Source organism: Lolium rigidum, chromosome 7 (assembly GCF_022539505.1).
Source record: "Lolium rigidum isolate FL_2022 chromosome 7, APGP_CSIRO_Lrig_0.1, whole genome shotgun sequence".
Taxonomy (NCBI): domain Eukaryota; kingdom Viridiplantae; phylum Streptophyta; class Magnoliopsida; order Poales; family Poaceae; genus Lolium; species Lolium rigidum.
The window spans coordinates 243,798,256-243,813,421 of record NC_061514.1 but is presented as its reverse complement, the minus strand read 5'-3'; the positions used below and the strand labels follow the sequence as shown (position 1 = coordinate 243,813,421).

The 15,166-nt window shown below is 47.0% G+C and overlaps 1 protein-coding gene across 1 annotated transcript; it reads left to right on the top strand.

The window, feature by feature from the left end:
- Positions 1 to 2,555: 2,555 nt before the first annotated feature.
- LOC124675592 (glucan endo-1,3-beta-glucosidase 1-like) lies at positions 2,556 to 8,743 on the top strand. The gene is made up of 4 exons (XM_047211664.1): positions 2,556 to 2,918; positions 3,012 to 4,337; positions 7,948 to 7,975; positions 8,388 to 8,743. The coding sequence occupies exons 1-4, from the start codon at positions 2,849 to 2,851 to the stop codon at positions 8,572 to 8,574; spliced, it is 1,611 nt and encodes a 536-aa protein (XP_047067620.1). The 5' UTR covers positions 2,556 to 2,848; the 3' UTR covers positions 8,575 to 8,743.
- The last annotated feature ends 6,423 nt before the right edge of the window (positions 8,744 to 15,166 follow it).

Sequence of the window (15,166 nt, the reverse complement as noted above, 5' to 3'; positions counted from 1 at the left end):
GATCCCGGCATATTAAACTACATTGCTATAATAAAATGTCATTCGTAGTAGCTAGAGAATGTTATTATGAACTACCATTCATAGTAGCTAGGGCTAAATTCGTGAACTGCTAGCTTCGTAAATGTGCAACTTATGAACTATGATTTTTATGTGATGGGACGTGTGATAGAATGGTAAGGCGAACCTTTGTAAAGAAGAGGTGGTCTTACACTTGCCTGGATGGTACCAAGCAGGTGCAGTTCCATCTCTATTGAGATTTGAGGTTGCTTGTAGGTAAACAAGAAAAAAGTTTTTTTTTTGGCCTAAACCATGCAGCCCCGACCTATCAAACAACAGATCAATTCTGATCTGTAGCTTGTTCCAAACACGTAGATATCCTCGCACCACTGGGCCAGGCTACCAAACAAGCTCTAAGGATCTCTACCGCAGTGCATAGGCAGCTGCAACACTGGAAAAAACGTTAGGACTATCTTCTTGTACGGTACTTGTTTCCAGCATGTTGTAGCTTCTATGTCCAAAATACTGTAATATGTTTGGATGAGGGCATCTCCAGCGGTGCGACGCAAACGGTCGCTCCGCTTTGGTCGTAAATGCGTCTGGCACCGTCTCCAGCGGCACGGCGCAGAGTGACCGGGCCGTCCGCGGAGACGCAAACCTGGCCCAAATATGCGCCAGGTTTGCGTCTCGGCGGACGCTGCGCGGACGCGCAAAGTGTCCGCTGCGGTCTCCACCGGACCAGCCTGGCAGCGAGCCTGCATGGAGGCCATCGCTTCCGCGGTCAGCGCTTCCGCGTCTGCGCCGCAGCCGTCGCCATGAATACCGCAGCTTCCTGTTCTGCGCGTGCACTGGAGGGCGGCGGCTGGGCTTCTGCGGCGTCTTCAATGGCATCGTATCCCGTGCGCGGCCGCCCTTAAAAGTCTAGCAGCCGCGTTGCTCCTTCGCCCACAGCTCCACTCGCACCACAACCGCCGCTGCGCAATGGGGAAGAAGAACGACTTCGAGGCCTCCGGCAGCGGCAGCAAGAAGGTGCCGCTCCCCGTCACGGTGGGGAGGCTCATGCACGGCAAATGGGTGCCGTGCGACGCCCTGGTCCGGCGTGCGGCTGCCTGGCGGCTCGGCCGCCGCCGGTGCCCATCCCTCCGGCACTGCGCGCGAGCCCGAGCGGACCAAGGAGATCCGGCGCCGGAGGCGATATCCGCCGGCGGACTTCCTCGCCGATCCGGCGTACGCCATCGACTCGGAGAGTTGGCGTACGTACTGGTCCACGGAGACGGACGGCGGACGAAGGGTCGGCTTCATGGGCGACAGGGATTATCCCTTCGGCCTGCACCGCCGGCTCGTCGTCGGCCAGGCGCCGACGCGTCGTCGGCAGGCGCCGACGCGACGTGAGCAGCCGCGGCAGACAACGACCGCGAGGACGAGGACGACGACGACGAAGCCTACGCCATGTACGACGACGACGACGGCTACATCGAGGCGCTCGCGTACCATAGCGAGGACGTGAAGGACGACAGGCGAGGACTACGTCGGCCTCGTCTTCCACGAATGGCGGCGGGCCATGGCGGAGGGCCGAAACTCGAGTTCCCCGACAACATGACGGACGACGAGATGGCCAAGCTCGGCCTCCTCGTCTCGAGTATGACGCGCTCGTGCGGCCGCCGCTGTCCCGCTACGCCACCGCCGTCATGCCGCCGGCTCTGTCCGCGGATGAAGCCCTTCGACAGGCGCTCCCGGACTCGGCGGCGCTCCTCCACCGCCGCCACGGCCTCTGGGCGCCTCCATCGCGCCGCTCGCGCCCTTATGGCCGGGCTCCTCATCCGCCGCCACGGCCCGCGGCCACGGGCGCCTCCACCGCCGCCTCGGCCCGCAGCCTCCTTAACCTCGAGCACCGCGATCGCGCCCGGCGTACGCTCCTCGGATGGCTACTCGGCCGTGGGACATACCCGAGGTCATCTTGCTCGGCAACGACGAGGAGCAGCACGGCCACGATGCGTAGCAGTAGGCGTTTTAGGTTTTTTTTTTTATGTTTTCAAGTATGTAAGTTATGTTTCAGTTTTTGTAAATTATGTTTCAGTTCAAAAAAATGATTTGTCCTAAAAAAAATGCGTCGTGCCGCTGGAGCCACTCCCAACGCTGGAGCCACCCCCAACGCAAACGGACGCGCGGTCGTTTTCGACCAAAAGGGCCGACGCAAACGGCCGCTGGAGATGCCCTGAGCATTTCAACTTGTTTAAAATTAGACGGGCATAATAATTTAGTGCACTACAAGAAACGCCTGATGAGTGATGACAAGAAAGCCAGGCTTGCACAGCCAGCACCAGCATGGAGTGAAGTGGAAGTGTGAACCGCTCCGGTCTCATGGAGGCGCGGTCCCACCATCCAGATGCCTCAGTGTCACTGTCCACTGTCACCGGCTCACTGCCTCTTGTCCCTTCCCCATTAAAAGCGTAATCGCTAATGAATATTTACTGGAGAAAGAGGGGAAAGAGAAGCAAACCACCAAGAAGGTAAGAAACAAAACAAACAGCCCATTCCAGATTCACTCCATCGGCAACGGGCAACGGCAATCACCAACCCGCTACTCAAAATTCCCCATCATCCTCACCTTTCCTACCCACACCACCGTCCTCCATCAGTTCATCCTCCAGTCCAGGAGAGTCCAGCACCAGCGCACGAGCTCACGTTGAGAGCGAAATTCCCACAAGGAAAGGGAAATTCCCACAGAAAGCAAGCACGGAAGTCGTTGAAAGCAGCGCCAATCTCCCTCAAATCAAAAGAGGGACGCAATCCCCAGCGGACAGATACCACCAGGAGAAGTTGGAGGAGAAAAGCTCGCTCCCAAATCCCAATGGGGACTAGGAGCAGAGGAGGGAGAAGCAGCGGCTTGCTCCTACTCTGCCTCCATTCGTCCCTGCTCTGTAAGCTCTCCCTCTCACACACACACGCACGCTTCTCTTCTCCCACCGTGCTCTGTTTCTGAATGTTTGGCTTCGATTGTGTTTGCGCTGCAGGCTCGGTGTCGGCGGCGGGCGGGGGCGGCTCCGGCGCCCCGTACGTGGGCGTGACGATCGGCACGGCGGTGACCAACCTGCTGTCCCCGTCGGACCTCGCCGAGTTCCTCCGCGCGGAGCGCATCACCCACGTGCGCCTCTACGACGCCGACCCGCGCCTGCTCTCGGCGCTCGCCTCCTCGGGCGCCACCGCCATCGTCGGCGTGCCCAACGACGAGCTCCTCGCGCTCGGCTCCTCCCCGGCCACCGCCTCCGCCTGGGTGGCCCGCCGCGTGCTCCCCTTCGCGGCCGCCAGCTCCAAAAACCCGGGCCTCATCTCCGCCATCGCCGTCGGGGACGAGGTCCCCACCGCGCTGCCCTCCGCGCTCCCGGTCCTCCTCCCGGCCATCCAGTCCCTCGCGGCCGCGCTGGCCGCCGCCAACCTCTCCTCCATCCCGGTCTCCACCCCGCTCCCCTTCTCCATCGTGCTCGACCCATTCCCCCCGTCCCAGGCCTACTTCAACCAGTCCCTCGCCAAGTCCTTCCTCGTCCCGCTCCTCGCCCACCTCGCCAACACCTCCGCGCCGCTCATGCTCAACCTCTACCCCTACTACGCGCTGATGCAGAGCGGCGGGGTCGTCCCCGTCGACAACGCCATGTTCAAGCCGCTGCCGCCGTCGCTCGAGATGGTCGACCCCAACACGCTGCTCCACTACACCAACGTCTTCGACGCCATGCTCGACGCCGTCTACGTCGCCGTCAGGAACCTCAACGCCACCGCCGGCGGCGGGGTGCCGGTGCTGGTCACCGAGACCGGATGGCCCTCCTACGGGGACCGCAAGCAGGAGCCCTACGCCAGCAGGGACAACGCCAACACCTACAACTCCAACCTCATCAAGCACGTCGCCACCGACAAGCCCGGCACGCCCATGCGCCCCGGCGCGCAGGCGCAGGCCAGCGTCTACATCTACGAGCTCTTCAACGAGGACCTCCGCCCGGGCCCCGTGTCGGAGGCCAACTTTGGACTCTTCCACGGCAACGGCACGCCCGTGTACCTGCTCCACGCGAACGGGACCGACGGCTTCCTGGGCAACGACACCACGGACCGCACATTCTGCATCGCGGCGGACGACGCCGACGAGAAGGCCGTGCAGGCGGCCATGGACTGGGCGTGCGGCCCCGGCCGGTCAGACTGCACGGCGATACAGCCCGGGGAAGGCTGCTTCCAGCCCAACGACGTGAGGAGCCACGCGTCATTCGCGTTCAACACCTACTACCAGTCGCAGGGCAAGGCAGGAGGATCCTGCTACTTCCAGGGCGCCGGCATGGTCACCACCACCGATCCAAGTGAGTATCCCCCCACACTCTGAATTCGGCTGATGCATTTATAAGTAACATTGCTTCAGAAATGAATTCGATCTCCTTGCTTAATACTGTATTTGGTGATCATAGGCTGTTCTGGGATTTTTTGACATTCTCTGTTTCTATTCGGTCTTCCAATGGCTATTGGTTGTGTGCAATTTTCTGCATTCCATCTTGTCTGTTCCATAGTAGTACTTGCTTGCTTGGGACTGACAAAGATATACCGTAGTAGCAATGCCTGTAGCCTGAATACAGTCGCATGCTCATAAGTAGGTACAGACTGACAGTGAGTGAGGCTTGCCAAGTGAAGAAATGCATACACAGCTTTGTCTCTGAAGAAGTGCAGACGTGTAGTATGTCAGTAAGCCAGTGGAAATGCTTTTTGCCCTTGAAGATCCTTGCTTCGATTTTAATGTAGGAGAGACGCCATTGTCACGCCCCAAAAGTAGATGGCACTCATGCAAAACAATTCCGTAAAGTTGTTCGGTTTGTCTTATCATTGGAGATTGGAGACCATTAAGAGCATTTAACATTTCCACAGCAAAAAACAAGTGCACTTAGTATTTGTTCATCGATGTTGTTAGGAGAAAGGTCGCTTTTCCTTCTAGGTAGGGGTATGACTAGTGTAGCTTCGTGTTAAGTATGAGCAAGCTTGAGTGTGACTAGATTTTATCAGTGTTTAAAAGTCACAAACTCTTCCAATGTTACTTCTAGGCTTGACGAGGCACGACAACTTGAGGGAATTGTTCAGATATGACCTTTCCATGAAGACCAAAATTGTGATCTGTTAGATTACCGAGCCGTACTTTAGACTCAATAGTGCCACGAAAATGTTAGCTATCAAACTACATCATTCATTTTGTTCAGATGATCTTTCTACGAAGGCCAAAACTCTGTGAGCTTTTAGATAACTGGGTCCTCCCTTTCATGGACATATCGATGAGGTTTTGGCACACATAGCCTGCACTTTTTAAAATGACACGACTCCATGGCCACGTAAAATCAGAGAGGAGACACAAGCTGAGCTGGTTCAGCCTGTAGATTTGTTTTGTACTCCGTCAAGTCCGAGAGAGTGCTCTGGGCATGGCGTGCTGATCTGATTGGCAGCACGAGCACGTCCAACCGCCAGTACCATTTCACAAAGAGAAAAAAGGCGCCACAAGATTGCGAAAAAGAATCCGCTTTCTCGCATGTGAGCAGGAGCAACGATATGTTCACATCACATGCCAAGGCTACTACCAAACACACACCTCCTCAGTGTTCACCCCCATCACTTTCGTCAGCTTTGTCATCACATTCTTCTTACTGCTTTATTAGAATTTTATTTTTGTTTCCTGGTCTTGTACCTTTTGATTTTTCTGTTCAATTTTTAATTTCTCAATAGGACCTTAGCATCCATTTGAACTCAAATGGGTGAAACGATTGCTGTTTCGCATGGACTCCTCTCTTTAAACTTACTTTCAGAACTGCTTGGAAAAATATTTCAGAACAAGATTGCTATTTCTGAAAAAAGTATGATCGTGGCCAGTAGTGATGTATAGTTCTCGCATACATTATGGCATGTGGCATGCTTCAAAAGCTAAAGCTGAGATCTGAGATCTTTCTTGTTGCTTATGATTACGTGTGATATTCCTGCATTGGTACGCACTGCATTTTCATGCGCAACCTACTTGGTTGGAGGTTTATGCATTGTTGGGTGGCAACGGGAATCTTTTAAATTCTGCCCTTTTCGGGGGGAAATATCATACCTTGCCCTATCAATAGCAGTACCCAAAGTCTCATTATCGTGTCCGTTTAACTGCTTCCATGTCCTATGATCAGAAGATGAACTGCGGTTAAATATTGCCAGTATCACGGTGCCATTTTTACTCATGGTTCACCGATGTTGTAACTGTGTTATAGTGATCTACAGAACAAGTTGTCATCGAAAATGCAATGGTTTTCTACCCTAGCACCTGGCTGTGAGAGGATCTGGTTAAGAACTGAGACATTCTTGCCCTTTGGATTATTGTACCGTCCACAAGAACTGCATTGAGCTAATGTGGCAAAAGTAAAGTACTGAACTCAGGCTAGTTGTAGCCAAGTAGGAACCTCTTTGGATGGTGGCCGTTGTCCTGAACCAAACAAATGATAATGATTCTGCTGGATAATATGTACTAGTTTTTCTCTTAGAAAAAGTAAGGGAAAAGATAAAGAGCATACTGGGAAATTTGGGATCTAGATGCCATCTAGACCTTATCAAATTCGTAATATGGTTCAAGAGTCAAGACAAAGTGTAATCCATGCAAGTGGCCCGCCGGACTACTGGAATGTATGTGGGGAGCATGTACTCTTTGTCTGGTATGGGAATAGTATTATTACATATGCACATGCATTTGGTCTTCTCCCATTTCTCTTCCCAGGTTCTTTTACTATGCATGACCATGTTGTAAAATAGCTACTGTAGATTAACACCAATTTTGGGTTCTGAGCATATAGTGGTTCTGTGTCTAATTTGCTTATCCTTTTGTTAGTCTGTCAGTTAGACATTGACTGGTACGCATAGTAACCGAATGAAAGCACTGTATATAGTTGGCTTGAATTGATGATGTTAGGGCTTGGATATCTTTTCTGTTGCTAACAGGGATACAGTTACAGACTGGACCAGTGAATGATAATTTGTAGTCCCTGTGAACCGAGGTGTGCCCGGATGGCTAGGATGTGCTGATACGGCCCCTCACCTGCCTGCGTTCGAGCCTCCGCGCTTACAAACGTGGGTTGTACACACCAATTTCTTCTATCAAAAACAGCGCTGCGGGTTTCTTCCCAGTACGGTCAATCATTTTATTTTTATAAATTGTAGTACTTAGTGCTGTATCGAATGTGTTCACTTTTGCCAACTGGTAGTGTGCAAGGTAGAACGACTAGGAGTTGTTCATATGCATGTAGTTACTGGTGGATTCAGGATTTCAACATCACAAAAGAATTCCTCTTTTGATATCTAGAGCTGAGGACGTGGGCTTAGCCCAGTGGTTGGGGTCGCAGTGGCGCACCCCAACGACCGAAGTTCGATTCCCGTCAGTGATGGGAGGCCAAGGCTCTCTGTGGCTAAGCTACTAGAGTTAGTGGGCTTGAATGTACTATGTACTAGCGTCTGTGTGCATCCTAGTTATGCAGACGCCAGGTGTAAGCTCCTCTAAACTGTATCTTTGACATACTATCTTTTGAGTAATAAAGTGGCCTTTATCGGAAAAATAGGTATGTACTAGTAAATACTCCTAATTAGGACAGGACCAGTTCCTGCTTTGACTGGTTCCGACTTCCGTGGGATTATCCGAATGATAAATTTGTACTTGTAAGATTTTTTACAGGTGCAGGTAATTCTTAACAGAGAAAATTCATCTTTTCTTTGGACTGTTTGAGAGTTGCGTTCTTTTTTAACCCTCATCTGGGGCCAATACATGTGTCTAGACATTTTTGCTAATATATTTGACCATGCATATATTCATGTTGATGAATTTGTTTTTATGGCTTCAGTCTTTCGCAACAATTACATTCAAATTCACGTTGAAGGTCCTTCTTTAATCCTAATTAATCTGTTACTTTTGTTTTACAGGTCATGACAGCTGCATATTTCTTGGAAGGTACATTGCTAATTTTATTTGTCAGTAATGCACTTGATATTGTCAAACCGATTAAGTATGCTACATAGAATAGAGACATGGTGACAGTAGTTTGATCGTTTCAGGACACCTTTTTTGCTGTTAACTTTGCATTCTGTACGAGCATATGATTTCCATTTGTTTTCAATGCTTTCACTAGATGATTTGCCAAAAACATAAGCATATCTCAAGCTATAGAACTGTGAAATAAATCTACCAGAGCTTGAACTGTAATATCGAAATTCAGTTTCTACAGTATGTGGCAAGCTTGATATCTGAAGACAAAATTAATAGGCTCACGTGTCATCTCATTTTCAAACATATCATTAATATTGAAATGTGAGATCAAATGATCATCACACGGTGCTAATGTTGTGGCTTGTTTGTCATGCAGTAAGTTGGATAGCAATGTCACAAAATCTGACGGTGCAAACTCAACCACGCCGCAGACGAGTGATGCTAAAGGATCTACTATATGGAGACTGAGAACAGGAAGAGGGAATGGGTTCTTGTTGATACCCAGGTTGCTGTTGAGCGGGATGGTGGCTGTTATCATGACAAATTCAAACTTTTGGACATAACAGGAACATGTTAGCTGTAACAGACGCTAATTTTTTTTTGGAACAGATGGTTAGAAGAAAGGCCGGTTGTTGGCATGTCTAGTAATTCTTTATTGTTAGATAAGCATGAATAAATTATTCTTCACTCTTCGAAATGTATGATATTATGCTACAAATTCTGAAGACGTGCAGTATGATTCCCTGACTTCTTGTTGATCTACATATCAGAACCCAGCATGTTGGTTAAAGAGGATCAAGTGGATCAGCTAGTGTTTTCCAAAGAGTAAATTGCGCCACAAGTACATGAACATTTCTTCCTTGAACAGAGGCCTAAATCAGCGTCTAATTTTATTAGAAAAATAATGCCAAGATGGCCGGCAGGAGGTAGAATCAAGTCAATTAATAAGATCTACTCGCTGAAATTGCAATTCCACCTGAGTATTCATTTAAACAAAGTTAACTAGGTTCATTAAACTCCCACAAAAAAAAGGCCATGGCTTATGCAATGGTACAGTTTGTTCGGATGTTGCCAATGTGCGTTGGTTTGCTGAAAATGCAGTGAACAATGGTTACAGAAGACTGAAGGTACTGCACTGGAGGTGATGCAGCAAATAGAAGACCGGGCTAGCGAAATGTGCGACAAAATTCAAGTCATCACACAACACCGAACAGAGAGTACATAAGATAATGCTAGAACAATATCCGGAATACATATTGTAAAGAAAGCACTTGAACAGATGGGAATAACTAGACAAATTCAGTTCGCTAGATGATTTTCTTATCTAATTTGCGTCCCCCATCCACCACGACCACGGGCTCCACCCTCGCTTCTGGTTTTTGGAGGCTAAATCGGGACGATGGTCAGGACCAATCCACGGTGGCAGCTCGGCGTCGGAGAAAATCTGAAACCTTTGTTGTTATAATAATCAACCCCAATGGGCTCGTCACCGACCAACTGGATAGTGTTCAGTCTGTAGTCTTGTAGCTTGCAGACGAATCGGTCCGATCGCCTCTTCATGGACTGGTAATCCACGTAACCATTATTGAGCTCCCTCGGCTTTTCGTCCCATTGAGCATCGTATGTCCAGCCCTGTTGTCCCAAGGAGCAAGCAGCGTCGACCCAGCCTTCAGGGAGAGGGAACGGCAGATCGGCCTTGTCGTCCCAGCTCATGTCGCCGCCGAACAAGACGTTCTTCTCTCCGCTGAGTGCCGCCAGTATGTTCTTGGCCTGCATGTACCGCTCACTGAAGTGCATCGATGCCGGTGGGACGGGACACTGAAGCTGGGTGGTGGCAATGCGGATTGGCCTCATCGCCGTCGGCTCGGGATCGATGTAAGCCGCCACATAACCTCCGCCCGGCATAGGGTAGAACCTCTCGAACTCGTAATTCTCATACTGAAGCTTGGTGAACTGTGACAAACAGGCTAGAAAATGTAATTCATGCATTCACTTACATGGCACAAGTCAGCAATACAACAATAAATAAATACCAAATGGGGGTAGCGAGAGCGATAATACCATCATGCAGAAGCTTTTGTCTCTCTGTTGCTCCAAGGAGCTTGGCGAATAATAGTCGTATCCTTCCAACCATTCAGAGTTCTTGAAAATGGTAAGTATGTACGGCGTAACTTCCTAGGCGAAGAACCATTTAAATGGTTTAACTATATGCGCAGAGATTGAGCAGTTCAACCAATAGCACGGTTCTTATCTTGGGTGTTACCTGGAAGAAAATTACATCCGGGGAATGGTCACGAACCAGGCGACCGATGGCCTGCATCCTTGTGTTGAGCACAACGTCCTCACGGGACCAAACATTGTAAGTCATGAACTTGATCTCCTTGCTGTCCTGCAAAATGAAGTGAGTTTAAATTATAACAACAGAAGATTCGCAGGAGGGGTAGCTAATAATTGTACGCAAAACACGAAAAAATCAACCAAACATTACAACGGAAGTTCGAGGTTGACAAAATAAGATCTAACAATTTAACGTAGCTTCTTATAAGCAAGTGCAGTTGGCAACAGCAGATGGAAGAGGATCGATCGTATCGTAGATTACTACGTACCATCTTCTCTGAAGATAGTACTGGATTGGTTGGCTTCTCTTTGCAGAGTCCTAATCCCTTCGCTAACACAGGCCAGTAAACTCAAAGATCATACTGTCGCATATATAGAGTTGTGCGTGTTTGAGGTTAATGACATTGGAAACGAACAGCCGAATTAATGCAGTGACTAGAAAAAAGAAGTAATACAGACGGAAGACGAAAGGATACATTGACTGCGGGAAACCAACCGATCTACTATGATCGACCGAATTAATACAGTGACTAAGAAAAAACAAACGTTCGCAACTGAATTTGAACTTTAATAGTAGGAGAGACCTGATGAAGTGCACTCTTCACGCTGTCACGTACGTACGTACGTAGGCATACAGATCGCTATAGTAAACAATTTATTTCATTCGAAGGGAATGAGATACTTCCCGTCCTAGTTTATAGGGCATGCGTGTATCTCTAGGAATGTAAATTTAACCATAATAATACAAGATATATATTTTCTATATATATCATTAGAAAGCTTAGATATTCTATTTTAATAATATCATTTTTGTGTTATACATGGCTAAATTTTGTTGTTGAAGGTAGTATATTATAACCTCTACTATAGCTAAGGTATAAGTACCTCTAGCAGCTTTTATTCAACCTTGTTGGAAAATATACTACCTCTGTTCTAAAATAAGTGTCTAAATTAGATGTATATCTAGACGTATTTTATTTATAGGTACTTTCATACAAGGTTGGAAAAGGTGGTAGGGCCTAGTGTCTAGGCGGTGCTTAAGCATTGTAGGTGTAAGCTGGGCGTGCATATAGTTATTACCAAAAAGTGTGTATATAGGTTTTTATATCTAAATATATATTAATTTAAACATGTAAAAATGAGTAAATTATTGACAACTACCCTTAATATATGGCCCATTTGTGTTGTTAGTGAAATATGGTATGATTTCTTATTCGAAGAGATAATTTCTTGGTTGTCCTACCTAGATTTACGCTTATGCCTTATACAAGACGTTTGTCCATCGCCTAGTGCTTAAGCGTTACCTAGGCGTTATGCCTTCTCTAACATCTCTACAAAAAGGAAAGGCATTTATTTTAGGTGAAGGGAGTACATATCGTCGCATAACTTATAGTTCGTGCCAAAACTTACGGCGGTGGTGGTTAAGCGGGTCATCGTTGTTAGAACAAGCCGATTGTACACCGGATTTGTGTGAAACATGTAATGCCTAAATCTGCTATAGGAGGCAACATCTTTACATCACGTATGATTGAGTCAATCAAAGGGTAGGGTTCCCCTTACCAAAACTACTCCCTCTCTCACAGTTTATTAGACGTGCGCGTACCCCTAGATTGCAAATTTGATGAAGTTAGCATTAGTTATATGTTATAAAATTATATCATTAGAAAGTTTAGATGTTCTATTTTCTAATGATATAATATTCTGCATTATATAATTTAAATTATATAGGTCAAATTGTCGACCTAGGGATACGGGGAAGACTAGTAAACTGAGACAGAGGGAGTACCTTCTAACCGTTAAGGTCTTTGCTAGGTAATTGGGCCTAAAATAAGGGCATCACTTTCCATAGAAAATTAATATTCCCTCCGCTCTTCAATACAAGCCATATAGTTTTTGGAGAAAAATTCTAGAATAAAGGCTTTAGTGCGACACACCACTTGTATGGAATTTTTTTTGGGGATCATTTGATTATATTTTTTTATCATATGTAAAGTTCTGTTTTCTCATGTTAAATGTATAGGGGTAATCCCATCCAAACCTGGTGTAATTTTCTCTCAATATGCGTTCTTTAATTTCCGTGCGAAAAACTATATGGCTTATATTTAGGAACAGAGAGAGTGTTATTAGAGCCTACCCTTTTATGGCATCATTGACAACCACACAAAAATACGGCGTAGAAAAACGAGAGAGAGAGAGAGAGAGAGAGAGAGAGAGAGAGAGAGAGAGAGAGAGAGAGAGAGAGAGAGAGAGAGAGAGAGAGAGGGAGGGAGGGAGGGAGGGAGGGAGGGAGGGTGGGAGGGATGGAGGGAGGGAGGGAGGGAGGGAGGGAGAAAGAGAGAGAGAGAGAGAGAGAGAGAGAGAGAGAGAGAGAGAGAGAGGAGGGAGAGAGAGAGAGAGAGAGAGATAGAGAGAGAGGAGGGAGAGAGAGATTGCGATGGCTTCATCCTCCTCTACCGTGGGCAATCCCTACTCGGAAATCCGACGGGTGAGAAGATCACATGGGCAAATCACCTTGTATGGAAGGCTCAAGTCATGCCAGCCCTTTGTGGTGCTCGCATGCTTGGCCTTGTCTATGGCAAGGAGTCGGCACCACCGGAGAAGATACAAATGGCCACGGCTCCATGCCCATGGCTTGCGTGAGGATCCCTGGCAACAGCGCGCCGAGCAGATAGCTCGGCACCTGTTCCTCTCTTGTGAGCCACGTGCCGTATGTCGGGTTAAGCGCGATGGATTCTGGAAGCCGTGGCCGTGATAGCCATGGCCATGCCGAATGACAAGAAGAATAATCATGGTCGCCCTCATGGGCGTATGAAGAAAGAGGAAGGAAGGTGGTGGCCGCCGACCCCACAAGGAGGACATGGACATGGTCAGCCAAACTGCAAGAAGGAGGGCCCTTGCACTCCTAAATTTTGGTGGCGCTATGTGGACAATGATAACAACAACAAAACCTCTTACGAGAGGGAGGAGAAAACATTGCCTATGGTGTTGATACTAGTTGGTATTCCGACACCGGGGAAACTGACCACATCAGTGGCAATCTCAAGAAACTAATGATATGTGATGTCTATCACGGTAAGGACAAGATCCACATGGCAAATGGTGAAGGAATGCATAAATATTAATTGGCCATTCATCTATTCAAACCCCAAATCTTGATCTTTTCTCAAAAGTAGTCTACATGTGTTGTAGTGCGACTAAAAATCGTGTCTCTGTTCATAAACTTGCTATTGATAATGATACCTTCTTTGAGTTTCACCCTTGGCATTTTTTTAATCAAGGATCGAGTCACGAAGAGAATTCCTCTTAAATAATGGTGTGAAGGTGGTCTCTATCCTAGGTAAATCTGGTGATAAGTCTAGTCCTCGAGTAGTGGTGCTTATCTTTTGTAATGAGTCAGAGTTATAATTCCATAGACATAACTTAGACCCGCAATATTCTTACTGTACCACTATGAGGGATGTAATACTACTAGAATGATGTATTTTTTATGTTATGTCAATGACTTGCGTACAAGAAGATGCAGTGCTATACTAGGTCAACGCAATACAACATCACTTTTATATCGGAATACAAAAGATAATATCAGATTTCGACTAAGCTACTACCATATTAATATATCATCAAGATACGTATCGATTAGCCACAACAGTATCGTAAAATCGAGTGACACATATCGGGATACTGACAACCATGCCAACAGCAATCGAGGACAACCCCTAGGGTCATGTCCCACATGAAGAGATACAAAGACAGAGAGAAAACGAATGGATGCTTTCATTGATAGGGACCCGAGGTATTTATAGTACCCCAACAGTCGTGAATACAAGTCGGTTCCTTTACATGCGTCTATTCGAAAGGGACACAACTTTTCACAATGCACAACGCTTGAACAAAACTCTAACTGCTAGGTAGTTATGCTAGGGAAAATCTTAACTGCTATAATAGCCTAGATCTGACGCTAAGATCCAACTGCTAATATTTCCTAACACTCCCCCTTGGACAACGTTGTATTCTAATTTTCATTTTCTTGATAATCTTCACATATCTCCGAGTGATGGAAAATCTTTGTAAGATCCTGATAATTCTCGATCTTGAATAACTGACTTTTCTTGACCTTGTAGAGTTACAAATCCTGTAAAATTATAAGGAGAAAATATAGGAATCCGATATACCGTTGGTATAATAATTGTACCAATAAACCTATATGAGAAATCGGTTGGAGAACTCATAATGAAAAGTACAATATGTTGTTATCGGATAATAAATACTAAGTTCAGTCTTGGGAAATTTCTCCCCCTGAACTGGGAATGGTGTTTTGGCACATGGGAGCATATGCTCCCTTTATTTTGAAATGCATGTTACATACATTTTGAAATTTCAAAAAATTGAAACGAAAAATTCGAACGTACATCTTCACGTGCTACACGCTCACAAATTTGTTTCATAAAAATCCGACTTATCGTGTGACGTGTGTAAGAAAAACAAAATTCAATGCTGAAAATAAGGCTTTTTAGGAGATAAATTTTCTCTTTTATACACAGACCACAAAACATATTGGTTCCTCGCGAAACTTGACGAACGTACGTATATTGTGGAGATGTACATGTAGAATTTTTTGTCAAAATTTTTCGACATTTCGAAATATAATTTTTTGATAGAGGGAGCATTTGCACCCGGGAGCCGAATTGAATTTCCCCCCTGAACTTTGCTAATTTCTAACACTACAAGAAAAGTTGCCATGGCCGACGAAGTTGAAGTCGCGCCGTGGTTGCTGGTGTACCATGGCCGATGATTTTTGGTCCCTCCGTGGTGCATGTC